Genomic DNA, 12,039 nt, shown 5'->3' with positions numbered 1-12,039 from the left:
GTTGTGTGTACTCGGTTGAGGGACTTGATTTAGGTAGGCGGAGGCAGGAGCGCAATCCGCGGGACGAGGTGACGTCGCGGCCACTCGTGTTGGGCGAGGAGCCGGAGAAGCCGACGAAGAGCAGGCTGCTCGGGCTCTTGTACGAGGCTGTGGTGCAAGTGCAGTTGAGCGACGCGTGCCGCCTTGACGGCAATCGTCCATGGACTTGGCAGCGGTAGGTCGGCGCGAAAGACGCGATCGTTCCGGACTCGCCAGACGTTGAACCAGACGCAGGCGCGGAGCACGGGCCAGAGGTAGCGGAACGCGGCTTGGTGCATGTTGGACGCCGTCTTGGGCGTCGCGTAGAGGTAGCCGGAGAGCGTAGTCGGCAAGGTCACGCCAAAAGGGACCGTGACGGCGTGAAGCGTGCTCCACACGTCCTTGATGAAGTCGCAGTCTACGAGGAAGTGGCGGTACGTCTCGTGCGCGGGGCAGAAGAGGCACGCTTGGTCGGCCCTGTCGAGCCAGTGCAAATGTGCGCGGAACTTGACCGCGCGGAGCATCACTTGGTAGACGAAGTCGGCGTACTTGGGTAAGATAGTGTCGGGTAGCCGGATATAGTCACGCTTGTTGTTGTCATGCATGTTACAGACAATAGCGTTCACATTGTGGTCATTGTTTATGGTGTTATTATATCGCCGCCATACAATTAGTGTACGTGTTCTACGCAGCGCTATCTTGAATGTAGCGATGGCCGGATTCTACTGCAGTGGCCATGAGGCAAGCGGCTGAACGACCTCGGGTGCATTATATAATTATATACTAGAGCCATGTGCTAATTACGCGTGACATCGCACCGACAAGCCGGCCGCCGCAGCAAGCGCCGTTGCCAAGGACTGCAGCATAGGCCCAAGCGGCGCATCGACGTCTAAATCGACGAAATCGGTCTCGGTCGTCTCGACTGGCGGTGGCTTGAACGCTGTCCAGCACGTCCGGTGACGCGGCAGGTCCGAGAGGAGCGCGTCGCAGTCCCTTCGGTCATCGTCACAGTCAATCGAGCCGCGAGCGTCAAGCAATGTTGCGGTGGGAAACTTTACGTACGTCCACGCTCGCAGAAGAAACACAAGGCCCTTGGCGCCCAGCGGGTTATTGCACAAGCGCCAGGTCGCCAGCCGTGGGAGATTCGGAAAGAGGCAGCTCAGCGACATGGCACCGCTCGCCGTGATATCGTTGCGGCCGAGGTCCAGCGTGCGAAGCCGCGGTGTGTGCACCAGAGCAGTTGCGAGCGCCGACGCGCCAACGTCGCCAAAGCCTTGGTCGACCAGCGTAAGAGTCTTGAGCTGCGACGAGTGTCGAAGGAACGGTGCGAGCGCAAGCACACCAGCGTCGCCCATCCTGTTGGACGTAAGACCGAGATGATTGTAGCGCGGTAAAAGAAGCGCAAGCGTGAGGCAGTGGGTCGTCGTGAGACGGACGTTGGTCAAGCGCAAGGTCGTGAGCTGGTCGAGGCGCGGCAGGTCGTCTTCGAGAAAGAGCTGCGTCGATGCCATGTCAAAGTCTCTTGCCACGTTGGACAGACACAAGTGCAGTGACTGCAGCGGGCTCTGGACGAGCATGCCGACAACGTCCTGCATCGGCGACGGGCCGGAAAGACCGAGCTCGAGGTGCGTCAGGTGGCGCGACATGGCGCTGCTGCCGTTATCGAGTCGATGCCAAGTGTTGGGGAGTGCGAGGGACACGAGCGTAGGTTTCGTCCAGAGTTGTTGCGTTGGAGAGAGCTCGTACATGTTCTTCATCGTCAGGGACGTGAGCGGCATTGCGTCAATCCATTGTGCGAGCGCCATCGCTGCTGTCTCTGGGAAGGGCACCTTGAACGTAGCACGCAACGCAACCTTGGTCACATATGGCGTCGACACGAGCAAGTTCACGAGCGCAGCGAGACACGTGCTCTGCGTGGCGTATCGCCCGTCCGACGCCGGGATGGGCAGCGCCGTGATGTTTACGTCGATCGATCGGAGGCACGCTGCATTCGCTACGAACATTTGCTGGACGTTCGCAAGCACAGCCAAGTCCATAGTCCATGTCGCAATCGTGAGCGAGAGATGGCGCAGCGTCGGCCACGTGCGCGGTGGCGTGGCGACCACTACTGGCACAATGGGCCGAGCGCTCACTGGAGCGATACACAGCCGCGGGTTCACGCTGAGGAGCTGGGCGAGTATGCTGTCGGCGTTCGCAAGCCGCACGAGCACTACCATGTCCAGCGTGGGCCAGAGGACTTGGAGCCCTAGCGCATGCGATAGCGTCGCGAGGAGCTCCAGCGCCGGCGTGCGCCGCTCCTTGGGTAGCGCCTCCAGAAACGCCATCATCATGCCTTCGGAAGGCAGGTACGTCGCAATGGTCTCGAGTAGCGTGGGCGACAGGAGCATGGTGTTGTCAGTAACGTGCTTGTTGGCAGCTCGGGTTCGTCCTGGTCGCCGACGCACTTGCGTGTCAAAAAATGGCCAGCTGCCGACCAGATATCATCCGGTTACAAAAGCGCAACCGGTTATGATGTGTACTTTCCAAACGGCAAAGTCACTTGACTTGGATGGACGCTCGCGATGGTATTGCTGTGGGAGATGGACACACAAAACCGTTAGTCGTTGGATGCGTAGCAGCGACGAGCCAAGATGGACAACCTTGTAGTATAGCCAACCGCACGCGACTCTCCTAGCAGCCAATCCAGGGCAAGCAAGAATCTTAAATCTTTCAAAGCGACGGCGTCAAGGACGGCGGTGTGTGTCAGCAGGAGTACATAAATCCAATATTGGATTTATGTACTTTTGGTGTCAGGCAGTGACTAGCATGAGGAAAAAAGACTCGTTGTCATTTGTGCAATCTGCACGATGAAACCAGCTCTTGCCATATATCTGTGGTGGCCGGCTCGGACTTGGATCGCTTCTTTTAGGTCTATTGAGATGGCTTTTTGAAGTCTCTTGTTCATCTCTCGGACAGAACCACGCTCCTAGCGTTCGTCAACGCAACTCGATCCGCTAGTTGACCACGAGATAGTTTTAGACCAAGGGAACGCAGGTCGTGAGCAGCCCTCGTGGCCTCACTTTTCCAATGCTTGCCTCTCGGACACACTCCTCTGCGGGTGTGCGCTCGATCAAGGCGGTTGTCTCGATGCCGATTTCGCAGCGTTGACGGCCGCTCTGTTGGTCCCGCGACAGATATTCTGCCCTTTTCATGACCAATTGTGGCAGTAGATGCCCCATAGACCACCACGTCTCAAATGCGATTCAAAATACTAGTACAAACGTTTTTGAGTTTAGAAACTCATCCGTCGCGAGTCGGATGCTGATCGCGGACTGTGAGCTTGGCGAGATGCACGCACGTCGTCGCAAGCGTCTCCCTGAGCAGCTCCATCGACGACGAGAGACTGCACTTGTGAAGCGACAGAGACGTCAGCGATGGGACCGACGACAAGCCGTCGATCAATGCCTTCATGTCGTTGGCGTGCAACCCGGAGACGATAAGCCACTGCAATTGTGCGAGCATTGGCGCTGCTGCCGGAAATGTCGCCAGCTGGCCAAAGGCATTGCAGACAAGGTACTTGAGCTGCGTGCGGCCGACGGCGGTCGCAAGGTCCGTCAGCGTTGCGTCGTCGACTATCTCGTTGGCGCGGCTCTCCCAATCCAAGATAATCAACGACACTGGGAGCGTGCGACCGTGGAAGCCACCGAGGCTGGGAACGTTGCTGACAACATCTCGCAGCGTCGTGCTGGCTTGGAGCGCTTCGCAGAACGCGATGACAGCATCGTGGTCCATCTGGGCGACATAAGTCTATCGGAGGCTTTGGCTCGGTGCGGTCGAGAGCCATGCGGCCAAGAGGTGCCCGAGTTGCGGCGTGGCGGTCGCGTGCTGCAGGTTGATGCGCAACATTTCGACATGCGGGTGGGCGACGACACCGAGCGCATCGTTGAGCTCGACCAGTTGGTTCGCCCGGCGGGGCACGACGGATATGATCACTCTACGCAGATGTGGGCAGCCCTGCAAGAGGAGGTCGCTCATCGCTCGGCCTCGGCCATTCGCCACACCGTTGCTGCTCAAATGGATAGTGACGCTGCTGAGCGATGGGCCGAGGACGGCGACGAGCGAGGCCAGTCGCGCTGCGTCGCGGGTCACAAACTCGAGTTCGATGCGTGGACGCAGCGGCAGCGTCGCCGCAAGCAGCACCAATACCGAAGGCGGCAACGCCATGCTACGCAGCTCGATGCGCGGCCAGTTGGTGCTGACCGTTGCGGCGGTGTCGTGTTGCAGGCGAGAAAGGCCGTGAGCGCCGGCGTCCAGAGCGAGCGTGGCACCGCGTGCAGATAGCTGCTAAAGTCCGCTTGGTCGCGTAAGCACGTCGCAATGGCCTCGACGACGTGCGGAAGCGCGAGCGCATCAGGCGGCGTCGGACGAGCCACCCTGGTCTGGCGTTTGTTGTCGGCCATATTTTGGGTTGCGCGGTAGTCACATATCCGGATACGGTATCGGATTGGCAGAAAATCGGTACCAAACAGCCAATCCAATGCGAGCAAACGCGACCCGCTCTCCTCGGTGTCCAGCAATGCCCAAGAAGAGTGCGTTCGGTTCGCCCGAAGCCTTTCACGTACCGGTACTATGACATCCACGTAACTTGAAACACAAAATGTGACGCGGTGCATTCGGTTCAAATCCGCGGACCTTGGAGTACTTGGTCGCCAACGCATGGACTTCCAAAAAACGCCTCGGTCGGCAAGCCGACACAAACCAACAAAAACCAACGGCGTATTTAGTCTAGCCCTCGATCGAAAAAGTGTATTTTGGGTCCTTTGATTTGATTTCCAGCATCGACATGGCCGCAGCGCGCCACGTAGACACGCCTGGAAGGACCAGGGAGCGCGCTGGATGCGATTTGAATGCTTTAGCTGCACACGCAGAGTACACTCGTGTTCCTTGCTAATCGACATAGCAGACGCGATCGCCAACGTCGGGCGTCGGGTATTGCATCGCGCCCCCAAGCAGCCGCTAGCGATGACGACACGAGACGTGGGAGGAGGAGGAGCGCATAGAAGGTAGGTGCCATCGATAGACGTCGCAAGCGCTTTCGTTGAACGACGCCACTCATCGCATCGAGGACCCACGCTCGCGCACCATCCACGCGTTGTCCTAAAAGTCCGAAAGTCGGCGTACATTGATGAACCAAACGCGATATTGCAATTTGTGTAACAAAAAGCACGTATCGAAAAACCATGCAATCGAAATTTTGCGGATTTGCGGTACGTGCTGTGAAAGTACGCGGCGAACCGATCGCACCCTAAATTGATACTAGTACAATTGTTGTATGAGTGTAATAGTGTCAGGGGTAAACAAATGCACGAATGGGAGGTCACGGACCAGTGACAGCGCCTTGCAGATCGCGCGCTTCTCCAGATCGTCGTTGGGCCGCCCGATGGTCGTCACGATGAGGCAGCGAAGGTGGCGGCCCGCAGTGACGAGCTCAGGAAGCTCGTGCAGCGCAGATAGCAGACGTACAGTGTATCGACATGCTCATCGACGTCAAGCACTAGTATGGTAGGTGTAACACAACAGACAGCACAGCCGCAGACCCATCGCGAGTCAAATGAGCAGCTCCATCGATGCCGAGAGACGGCGATCGCGAAGATTTAGAGACATCAGCGCCGGGCCAGACGGCAAGCTCGCAATCAACGTCTGCGTGTTGTCGGCGTTCAACCGGGAGACACCGAGGGATCGCAGTTGCGACAGCATTGGCGCCACTGCCGGGTATGTCGCCGCCAGCCGGCTAAAGGCTCAGTACTCCTTTTGAGACTGAAGCAAGGAGACAATTTGATTGAAGCCAACACTCCGATTATCACAGTGGCTGGCTCCGACGCGGGTCGTTCCCCAGGATTTTGATGTCGTGGTCACTCGAGCCAAAATAAAATGAAATATAGCAGCAGCTATTGTCGGAACCGCTAGAGTCCGATGCAGGCACACGAGGCAGAGGCTTGTGTCGTAAGGAGCAACATGTAAAGTGTTTATTAGGGAAACGCCTATACTGGATAATCCAGGGTACACCTACGATCGTTGCACCACTATCCAGACTTCGCAGTGGCGTGCCAGGATACAAATCCCAACCGTGATCGTATGTTTGTAGTGCTTACCGATAGATGCCGGTATCCAAGCGGCACTGGTGCTGAGGATCCGAGCGCGGGGCCAGCGCGTTACCCACGAACGCATCGACGCGCGAAGGTTTCTGGAGGACGAACGGGACATCAGGAACGCGTGCCAGCGCCCGCAAAACGAGCGGCAGCTCTTGCGGACGTTGTTCAAGTCCTCGCGCTCGATGAAGAGTTTTTCGAAGCAAAGGCTAGTGAGTTGGCGACCTGCGGCCACGAGCTCGGGCAGCACATGCACCACTTCGAAGAGGCACACCGACACATGTAGCGACGTCAACTGCGGCAATTCGAGCACGCCAGAAAGGACGAGCACGAGGCGCTCTCGGGTCAACGCGTCCGCGCTGATGTGCAATGTCTGCAGATGCACGCACGTCGTCGCCAGCGACGCCATGAGATGCTCGATAGTGCGTGTCGAACTCTCGTCGTTCATGGCAAGCTCAAGAGACGTCAGCGCCGGGACCGATGCCACGCCCGCGATCAATGCCTCCATGGTGTCCGGGTCGATTTGATAGACGACGAGGGACTGCAGTTGCGATAGCATCGGCGCCGCGGCCGGACGTGTCGCCAGCGAACCAAAGCCGTTGCAGAGAAGATGCTGGAGCTGCGTGGGCCCGACGGCGGTCGCGAGGTCCGTCAGCGTTGCATCGTCGACAACCTCGTCGTCGCCCATATTCCACTCGAAGCGCTTCAACGACACTGGAAGCGTGCGGCCGTGGAAGCCACCGAAGCTCGGGACGTCGCTGATGGTGAGCTCTTGAAGGGTCGTGCTGGCTTGGAGCGCTTCGCAGAACGCGATGACAGCATCGTGGTCCATCTGGGCGACATAAGTCTATCGGAGCTTCGTCGCCGGCGCCGTCGAGAGCCATGCGGCCAAGAGATGCCCGAGTCGAGGCGTCGCGCCCAAGCGCAGCACGTTGACGCTCAAATCCTCGACATGTGGGTGGGTGATGACTGCAAGCAGATCGTTGAGCTCGACAATCACGTTGGACGAGAGGGATACGACCGAGATAGCCACGTGGCGCAGACGTGGGCAGCGCTGCACGAGGAGGTTGCTCATCGCTTGGCCTCGGCCTTGAACATGGCGTCTTTGTTGAAATCGATGTCGACGTTGCTGAGCGATGGACCGGCGGCGGCGACGAGCGAGGCCAGTGGCGCGGCCTGTCGGATCGGACACCGGAGTTGAATGCGTGGACGCAGCGGCAGCGTCGCCGCCAGCAGCGCCATGATCGAAGGCGGCAACTGTATGTCGTTCAACACAATGTCCGGCCAGTCCGCGCCGAGAGACGGCGCGGTGCTCACATCCCGAAAGGCCACAACTGCTGGCGTCCAGAGCGACCGTGGCACCGCCTGCAGAAAGCGGTCAAAGTCGAGACGTCGTCGTGTCGAGCTCTACGTACGTCCACGCTCGCAGAAGAAACACAAGGCCCTTGGCGCCCAGCGGGTTGTTGCACAAGCGCCAGGTCGCGAGCCGCGGGAGATGTGGCAAGAGACCACTCAGCGCCATGATACCACTGATTTTGATATCGTTGCGGCCGAGGTCCAGCGTGCGAAGGCGCGGTGTGTGCACCAGAGCAGTTGCGAGCGCCGACGCGCCAACGTCGCCAAAGCCTTGGTTGACCAGCGTGAGTGTCTTGAGCGTGCGACGCGTGTACGAAGGACGTGCGAGCGCAAGCACACCAGCGTCGCCCATCCTGTTGGACGTGAGACCGAGATGATTGTAGCGTGGTACAAGAAGCGCGAGCGTGAGGCAGTGGGTCGTCGTGAGACGGACGTTGGTCAAGCGCAAGGTCGTGAGCTGGTCGAGGCGCGGGAGATCATATTCGAGAAAGTGCGGCGCACCCGGATGGCCTGCCGTGTATCTCGTCACATCCCAGCCACGCATGTGCAGCGACACCAGTGGGCTCTCGACGAGCGCTTGGACCATGAGGCTCATTTCCGAGGGCAGCAGGAACGGGAGTTCGAGGTGCGTCAGGTGGCGCAACCACATGCCACCCATGCCGTGCGCTGGAGGTCGCGTGTCACACGGTTTTGGCGCCATTTTTAGACCCGGTTCCGAACCGATCTGGACCGTGGAGAGGCCAAAAGCCAATCCGGCGTCAGCAGTGCAGTCCTAGACCTTGTCAAGGCGGGTCGTCCGACGCCAGGAGATGCGCTCGCGCTTCCGCACGTCGTTGAGGCCATTGCGATATGCTTGGACAACCAGGACGACTTTAGCAGCTTCCTCCACGCGGTGCCACGATCGCTCTAGACGCCGGCGGTCGCGGCCTTTCTCGTCTGCACCACGGCCATGCCATCATCGGTCAGCGCCAACTGGCCGCGCATCGAGCTGCGCGACACGGCCTTGCCACCTTTGCTCTTGGCGCTTCTTGCGGCGACGCTGCCGCTGCGTCCACGTATCGAACTCCAGTATGATGTCCGGGACGTATTGCCACTCCCCGCTCGTTGCCGCCGTCGGACCTGCGCTCAGCAGCGTCATTCTCTGTTTCCGCCGCGGCGGCATGGTCCAAGGCCGAGGCCAAGCGATCTCCAGTCTCCTCTTGCAGCGCTGCCCACGTCTGCGCCACGCCGCTATCTCAGTCCTTTCATATTCGCAGAGCGATGCCGTCGAGCTCAATGATCTGCTCGCTGTCGTCGCCCACCCGCATGTTCACGACTTATCTATCGACCTCCTGCTCGCGACCGCGACACCACTCGGGCATCACTTGGCCGCAATTCTCTCGACGGCGCCAACGACGAAGCTCCGATTGGCTTGTATCGACCAGATGGACCAATGCCGCCCAAATGGACCACGATGCGCTGCAAGCCAGCACAACCCTCCAAGAGCTTACTATCGACAACGTCCCCAGCCTCGGTGGCTTCCACGGTCACACGCTTCCATTGTCGTTGAAGCGCTTGACTTGGGATGTGCGCTTCATCAGAGCCGTCGACGCCGCAACGCTGACGGACCTTGCGACCGCCGTCGGGCCCACGCAGCTCGAGCGTCTCAGTTGCAGCGTCTTTGGCCAGCTGGCGACATGCCCGGCCGCGTGGCCGATGCTATCGCAACTGCAGTCCCTTACGATCTCCGCGTTGGACGCTGACCGCAAGTGCATTGATCGCGGGCTTGTCGTCGGTCCCAGCGCTGACGTCTCTGACGGCTCGCAATTGCGACCTCTCTTCATTGTTGGAGCTGCTCATGGAGACGCTTGCGACGACGTGCGTGCATCTCGAGACGCTCAATATCTGCAGTTATCTGTTGACGCGGCGTGAGGTCGTAGCTGTCCTCTCTGGTACGCTGGACCTGCCGCGCTTGACGTCGCTGAGCATGTTGATCCTGCTCTCTCCCATGCTCGACGTGCTTCCAGAGCTAGTTGCCGCGGGCCGCCATCTCCGGACGCTCCACTTGGAGACCATTTACGGAAAGCCTGGAAGTGTTGATGAAGGCAAGTGCGCGCTCTGTCGGGCGCTGGCACTTCTCCAGAACGTCCCGTTTGTTGTGGAGGCGCTGCCAGAAGACACCGATGCGTTTGTGGTCGACGCCCTTGGACCGCGCGCCGATCGTGGTGATCGCTGTCGTTTGAGTTGGACCGCGTGCCGATCGTGGTAGTCGCTGTCGTTTGAGTTTCAGATAAACTCAAAAACACTTGCGTTTTGAATCTTCATATTGAGACGAGCTTCTGCAGCTCTTGCAGTACCACCAGAAAGAACCAAATCGCACGCGCCGTTGTCGTCCACTATGCCATCGTCGCATTCTAGCTCGTGAGAAAGGCCGCCATTCGATCGACTCGGTTGTTGTACACGAAGTACAGTGTAGTATGATGCCATTCACAGACAATATTGGATATTGCTGTGTTCATCGTGGTGTTGCAACGTGACGATGCACGGCTGCTGCAGAGACATCAACCTTTTTTGAGAACGACACGATGCCGTCGTGCCACGTACTCGACAATGGAAAAAGTATCGATGTTTCAAGTTTAGAATGCATGCGACAACATCCGCTTTGCTTGGTCATATGCGAACCCAGTGCGTCCGACCTCATGTCATCGACTTTGTTTTTTAAACGCTCCTCACCAAACGGGACGTCGTCGACTCACGGCTGGTCGATCATCAAGAAGCGTGTGAGATGCGTTCAGGCCACATACGTTCTCGTTGGCTTGCTGCAATTGCCGCAGTTGACGACACTGTCTCTGCTGATTGACGTGCGGATGGGTGACAGCTGCTGCAAGCAGATCGTTGAGCGACCTGGTGGCCTCCTCCTGGCCCACGCCGTAGATGCTCCGTTGGCGCAGACGTATGCAGTGCTGCAAGAGAAGATATACCGCGGAACCAACTCCATTGGCCGTCGACTATGACAGCCAAACTCGATCAGGATGGTGCTCAGTGTGGGGCCAAAGAGGGGCACGAGTGAAACCAATGGTGCTGCGCTGTCGACCGAACACTCGATGCGGATGCGACGCCACCACCCGCGCCAAAGCGGTGGGCGATATGTCTTTTGGTGAGCCCGACTCTGGGCGAGCAAAGTCGTGCCATGCACAAACTGCAGGTGTACACACACATGTAGCACGAATTGTCCCACACGGCGCCAGGGCCAACGACGTCCCGTTTGTCCTAAAGGCGCTGCCAGAAAACGATGTCGGCGACTTTGTGTGGGACGTACTACAGGCTGGCACGATGATTGAGGCAACGGTTGTTGCTTGCATTTCAAAAAATGAAACATTGATTCCTTTTATTTTGGGTACGTGGCAGCCTGACAAGGCGTTGCGAGGGTTGGGAATGGTCGATACCGCTCTGCGATAGCCCTAAATTACATAGTCGAATGGTTTGGAGGTGGGATAGCATTATGAAAGTGTGCACAGCTACACCAAAGACAGACTGTTGTTGTCGGAATACTACGTCACGAAGGCTGTGTTCGCGTCGCCTTCTTTTAGTCGAGGTTTAGACACTGGCCAACCACCAGGTTCGAGTCCCGGAGAGAGCTCCACTTTCTGATTTTCTATAAGCGGCAATGGAAGGATGTTGTCGTACAGTATGAGCACCTCTAAACGGCGTATGGAACATGCGCATCAAGTAGCTTCCACCGGCAGTACGTGGCTCAAGCAAGACCCGTCGCAGTTGTCCCCTTCTCAATTTTCCCATGGGTATCGGGACACAGAATTGCTTTATCACAATCGCTACCTTGAACCAAACGAGAAAACACATGAATGTGGCTATTTGAAGCGATTAGAAATACAAGTCGCACTCGTGGCGACGATCGGTGCGTGGGCTGAGCGCGTCGACCACGAACTTGTCCATATCTTCTGGCAACGTCTGGAGCACAAATGGGACGTCGGGGACTTGTGCCAGCGCCTTGCAGATCGCTCGCTTCTCCAGATCATCGCTGTCGCGCCCGATGGTCGCCAGATCGAGGTAGTGGAGGTGGCGGCCCGCAGCTACGAGCTCTGGAAGCACGCGCAACACATTCAGCAGACGCATCCAGAGGCTCAGAATCGTCAAGTGTGGCCATTGCAAGACGCCAGAAATTACGGCCACCGACCCATCGCGAGTCACGATCATCGACACGGAGCGTCTTGAGATGCACGCACGTCGTCGCAAGTGTCTCCATGAGCTCCGTCGACGAAGAGAGGTTGCAATCGCGAAGCTCAAGAGGTGTCAGCGCCGGGACCGACGACAAGCCGTCGATCAATGCCTCCATGTCGTCGGCGTTCAACCCGAAGACGATGAGCGACTGCAGTTGCGATAGCATCGGCGCCGCCGCCGGGCATGTCGCCAACTGGCCAAAGACGCTGCAACTGAGACGCTCGAGCTGCGTGGGCCCGACGGCGGTCGCAAGGTCCGTCAGCGTTGCGGCGTCGACGACGTAGTAGGATTGGGGTCAATACACCACTCGAAGCGCTTC

General features: G+C 58.4%; 5 protein-coding genes across 5 annotated transcripts; all 5 read right to left on the bottom strand.

Moving 5' to 3' along the window:
- Window positions 1-29: 29 nt before the first annotated feature.
- Window positions 30-623, bottom strand: SPRG_22131 (hypothetical protein; the record flags this gene model as incomplete). The annotated part of the gene is made up of 1 exon (XM_012343495.1): window positions 30-623. One exon carries the CDS (start codon window positions 621-623, stop codon window positions 30-32), a length of 594 nt encoding a protein of 197 aa, XP_012198885.1.
- A 195-nt stretch (window positions 624-818) lies between these two features.
- On the bottom strand, window positions 819-2,405 carry SPRG_04323 (hypothetical protein; the record flags this gene model as incomplete). The annotated part of the gene is made up of 1 exon (XM_012343254.1): window positions 819-2,405. One exon carries the CDS (start codon window positions 2,403-2,405, stop codon window positions 819-821), a length of 1,587 nt encoding a protein of 528 aa, XP_012198644.1.
- An 892-nt stretch (window positions 2,406-3,297) lies between these two features.
- Window positions 3,298-4,457, bottom strand: SPRG_04322 (hypothetical protein; the record flags this gene model as incomplete). The annotated part of the gene is made up of 3 exons (XM_012343253.1): window positions 3,298-3,789; window positions 3,910-4,222; window positions 4,258-4,457. The coding sequence occupies 3 exons, from the start codon at window positions 4,455-4,457 to the stop codon at window positions 3,298-3,300; spliced, it is 1,005 nt and encodes a 334-aa protein (XP_012198643.1).
- A 1,688-nt stretch (window positions 4,458-6,145) lies between these two features.
- SPRG_04321 (hypothetical protein) lies at window positions 6,146-6,978 on the bottom strand (the record flags this gene model as incomplete). The annotated part of the gene is made up of 2 exons (XM_012343252.1): window positions 6,146-6,300; window positions 6,372-6,978. The coding sequence occupies 2 exons, from the start codon at window positions 6,976-6,978 to the stop codon at window positions 6,146-6,148; spliced, it is 762 nt and encodes a 253-aa protein (XP_012198642.1).
- A 239-nt stretch (window positions 6,979-7,217) lies between these two features.
- SPRG_04320 (hypothetical protein) lies at window positions 7,218-8,160 on the bottom strand (the record flags this gene model as incomplete). Its single annotated transcript, XM_012343251.1, has 2 exons — window positions 7,218-7,511; window positions 7,558-8,160. The coding sequence occupies 2 exons, from the start codon at window positions 8,158-8,160 to the stop codon at window positions 7,218-7,220; spliced, it is 897 nt and encodes a 298-aa protein (XP_012198641.1).
- Window positions 8,161-12,039: the final 3,879 nt, after the last annotated feature.

This window comes from Saprolegnia parasitica, assembly GCF_000151545.1.
Source record: "Saprolegnia parasitica CBS 223.65 unplaced genomic scaffold supercont2.13, whole genome shotgun sequence".
Lineage (NCBI taxonomy): Eukaryota > Oomycota > Saprolegniomycetes > Saprolegniales > Saprolegniaceae > Saprolegnia > Saprolegnia parasitica.
The sequence above is the reverse complement of the archived record's forward strand: the minus strand, read 5'-3'. Positions and strand labels throughout refer to the sequence as shown.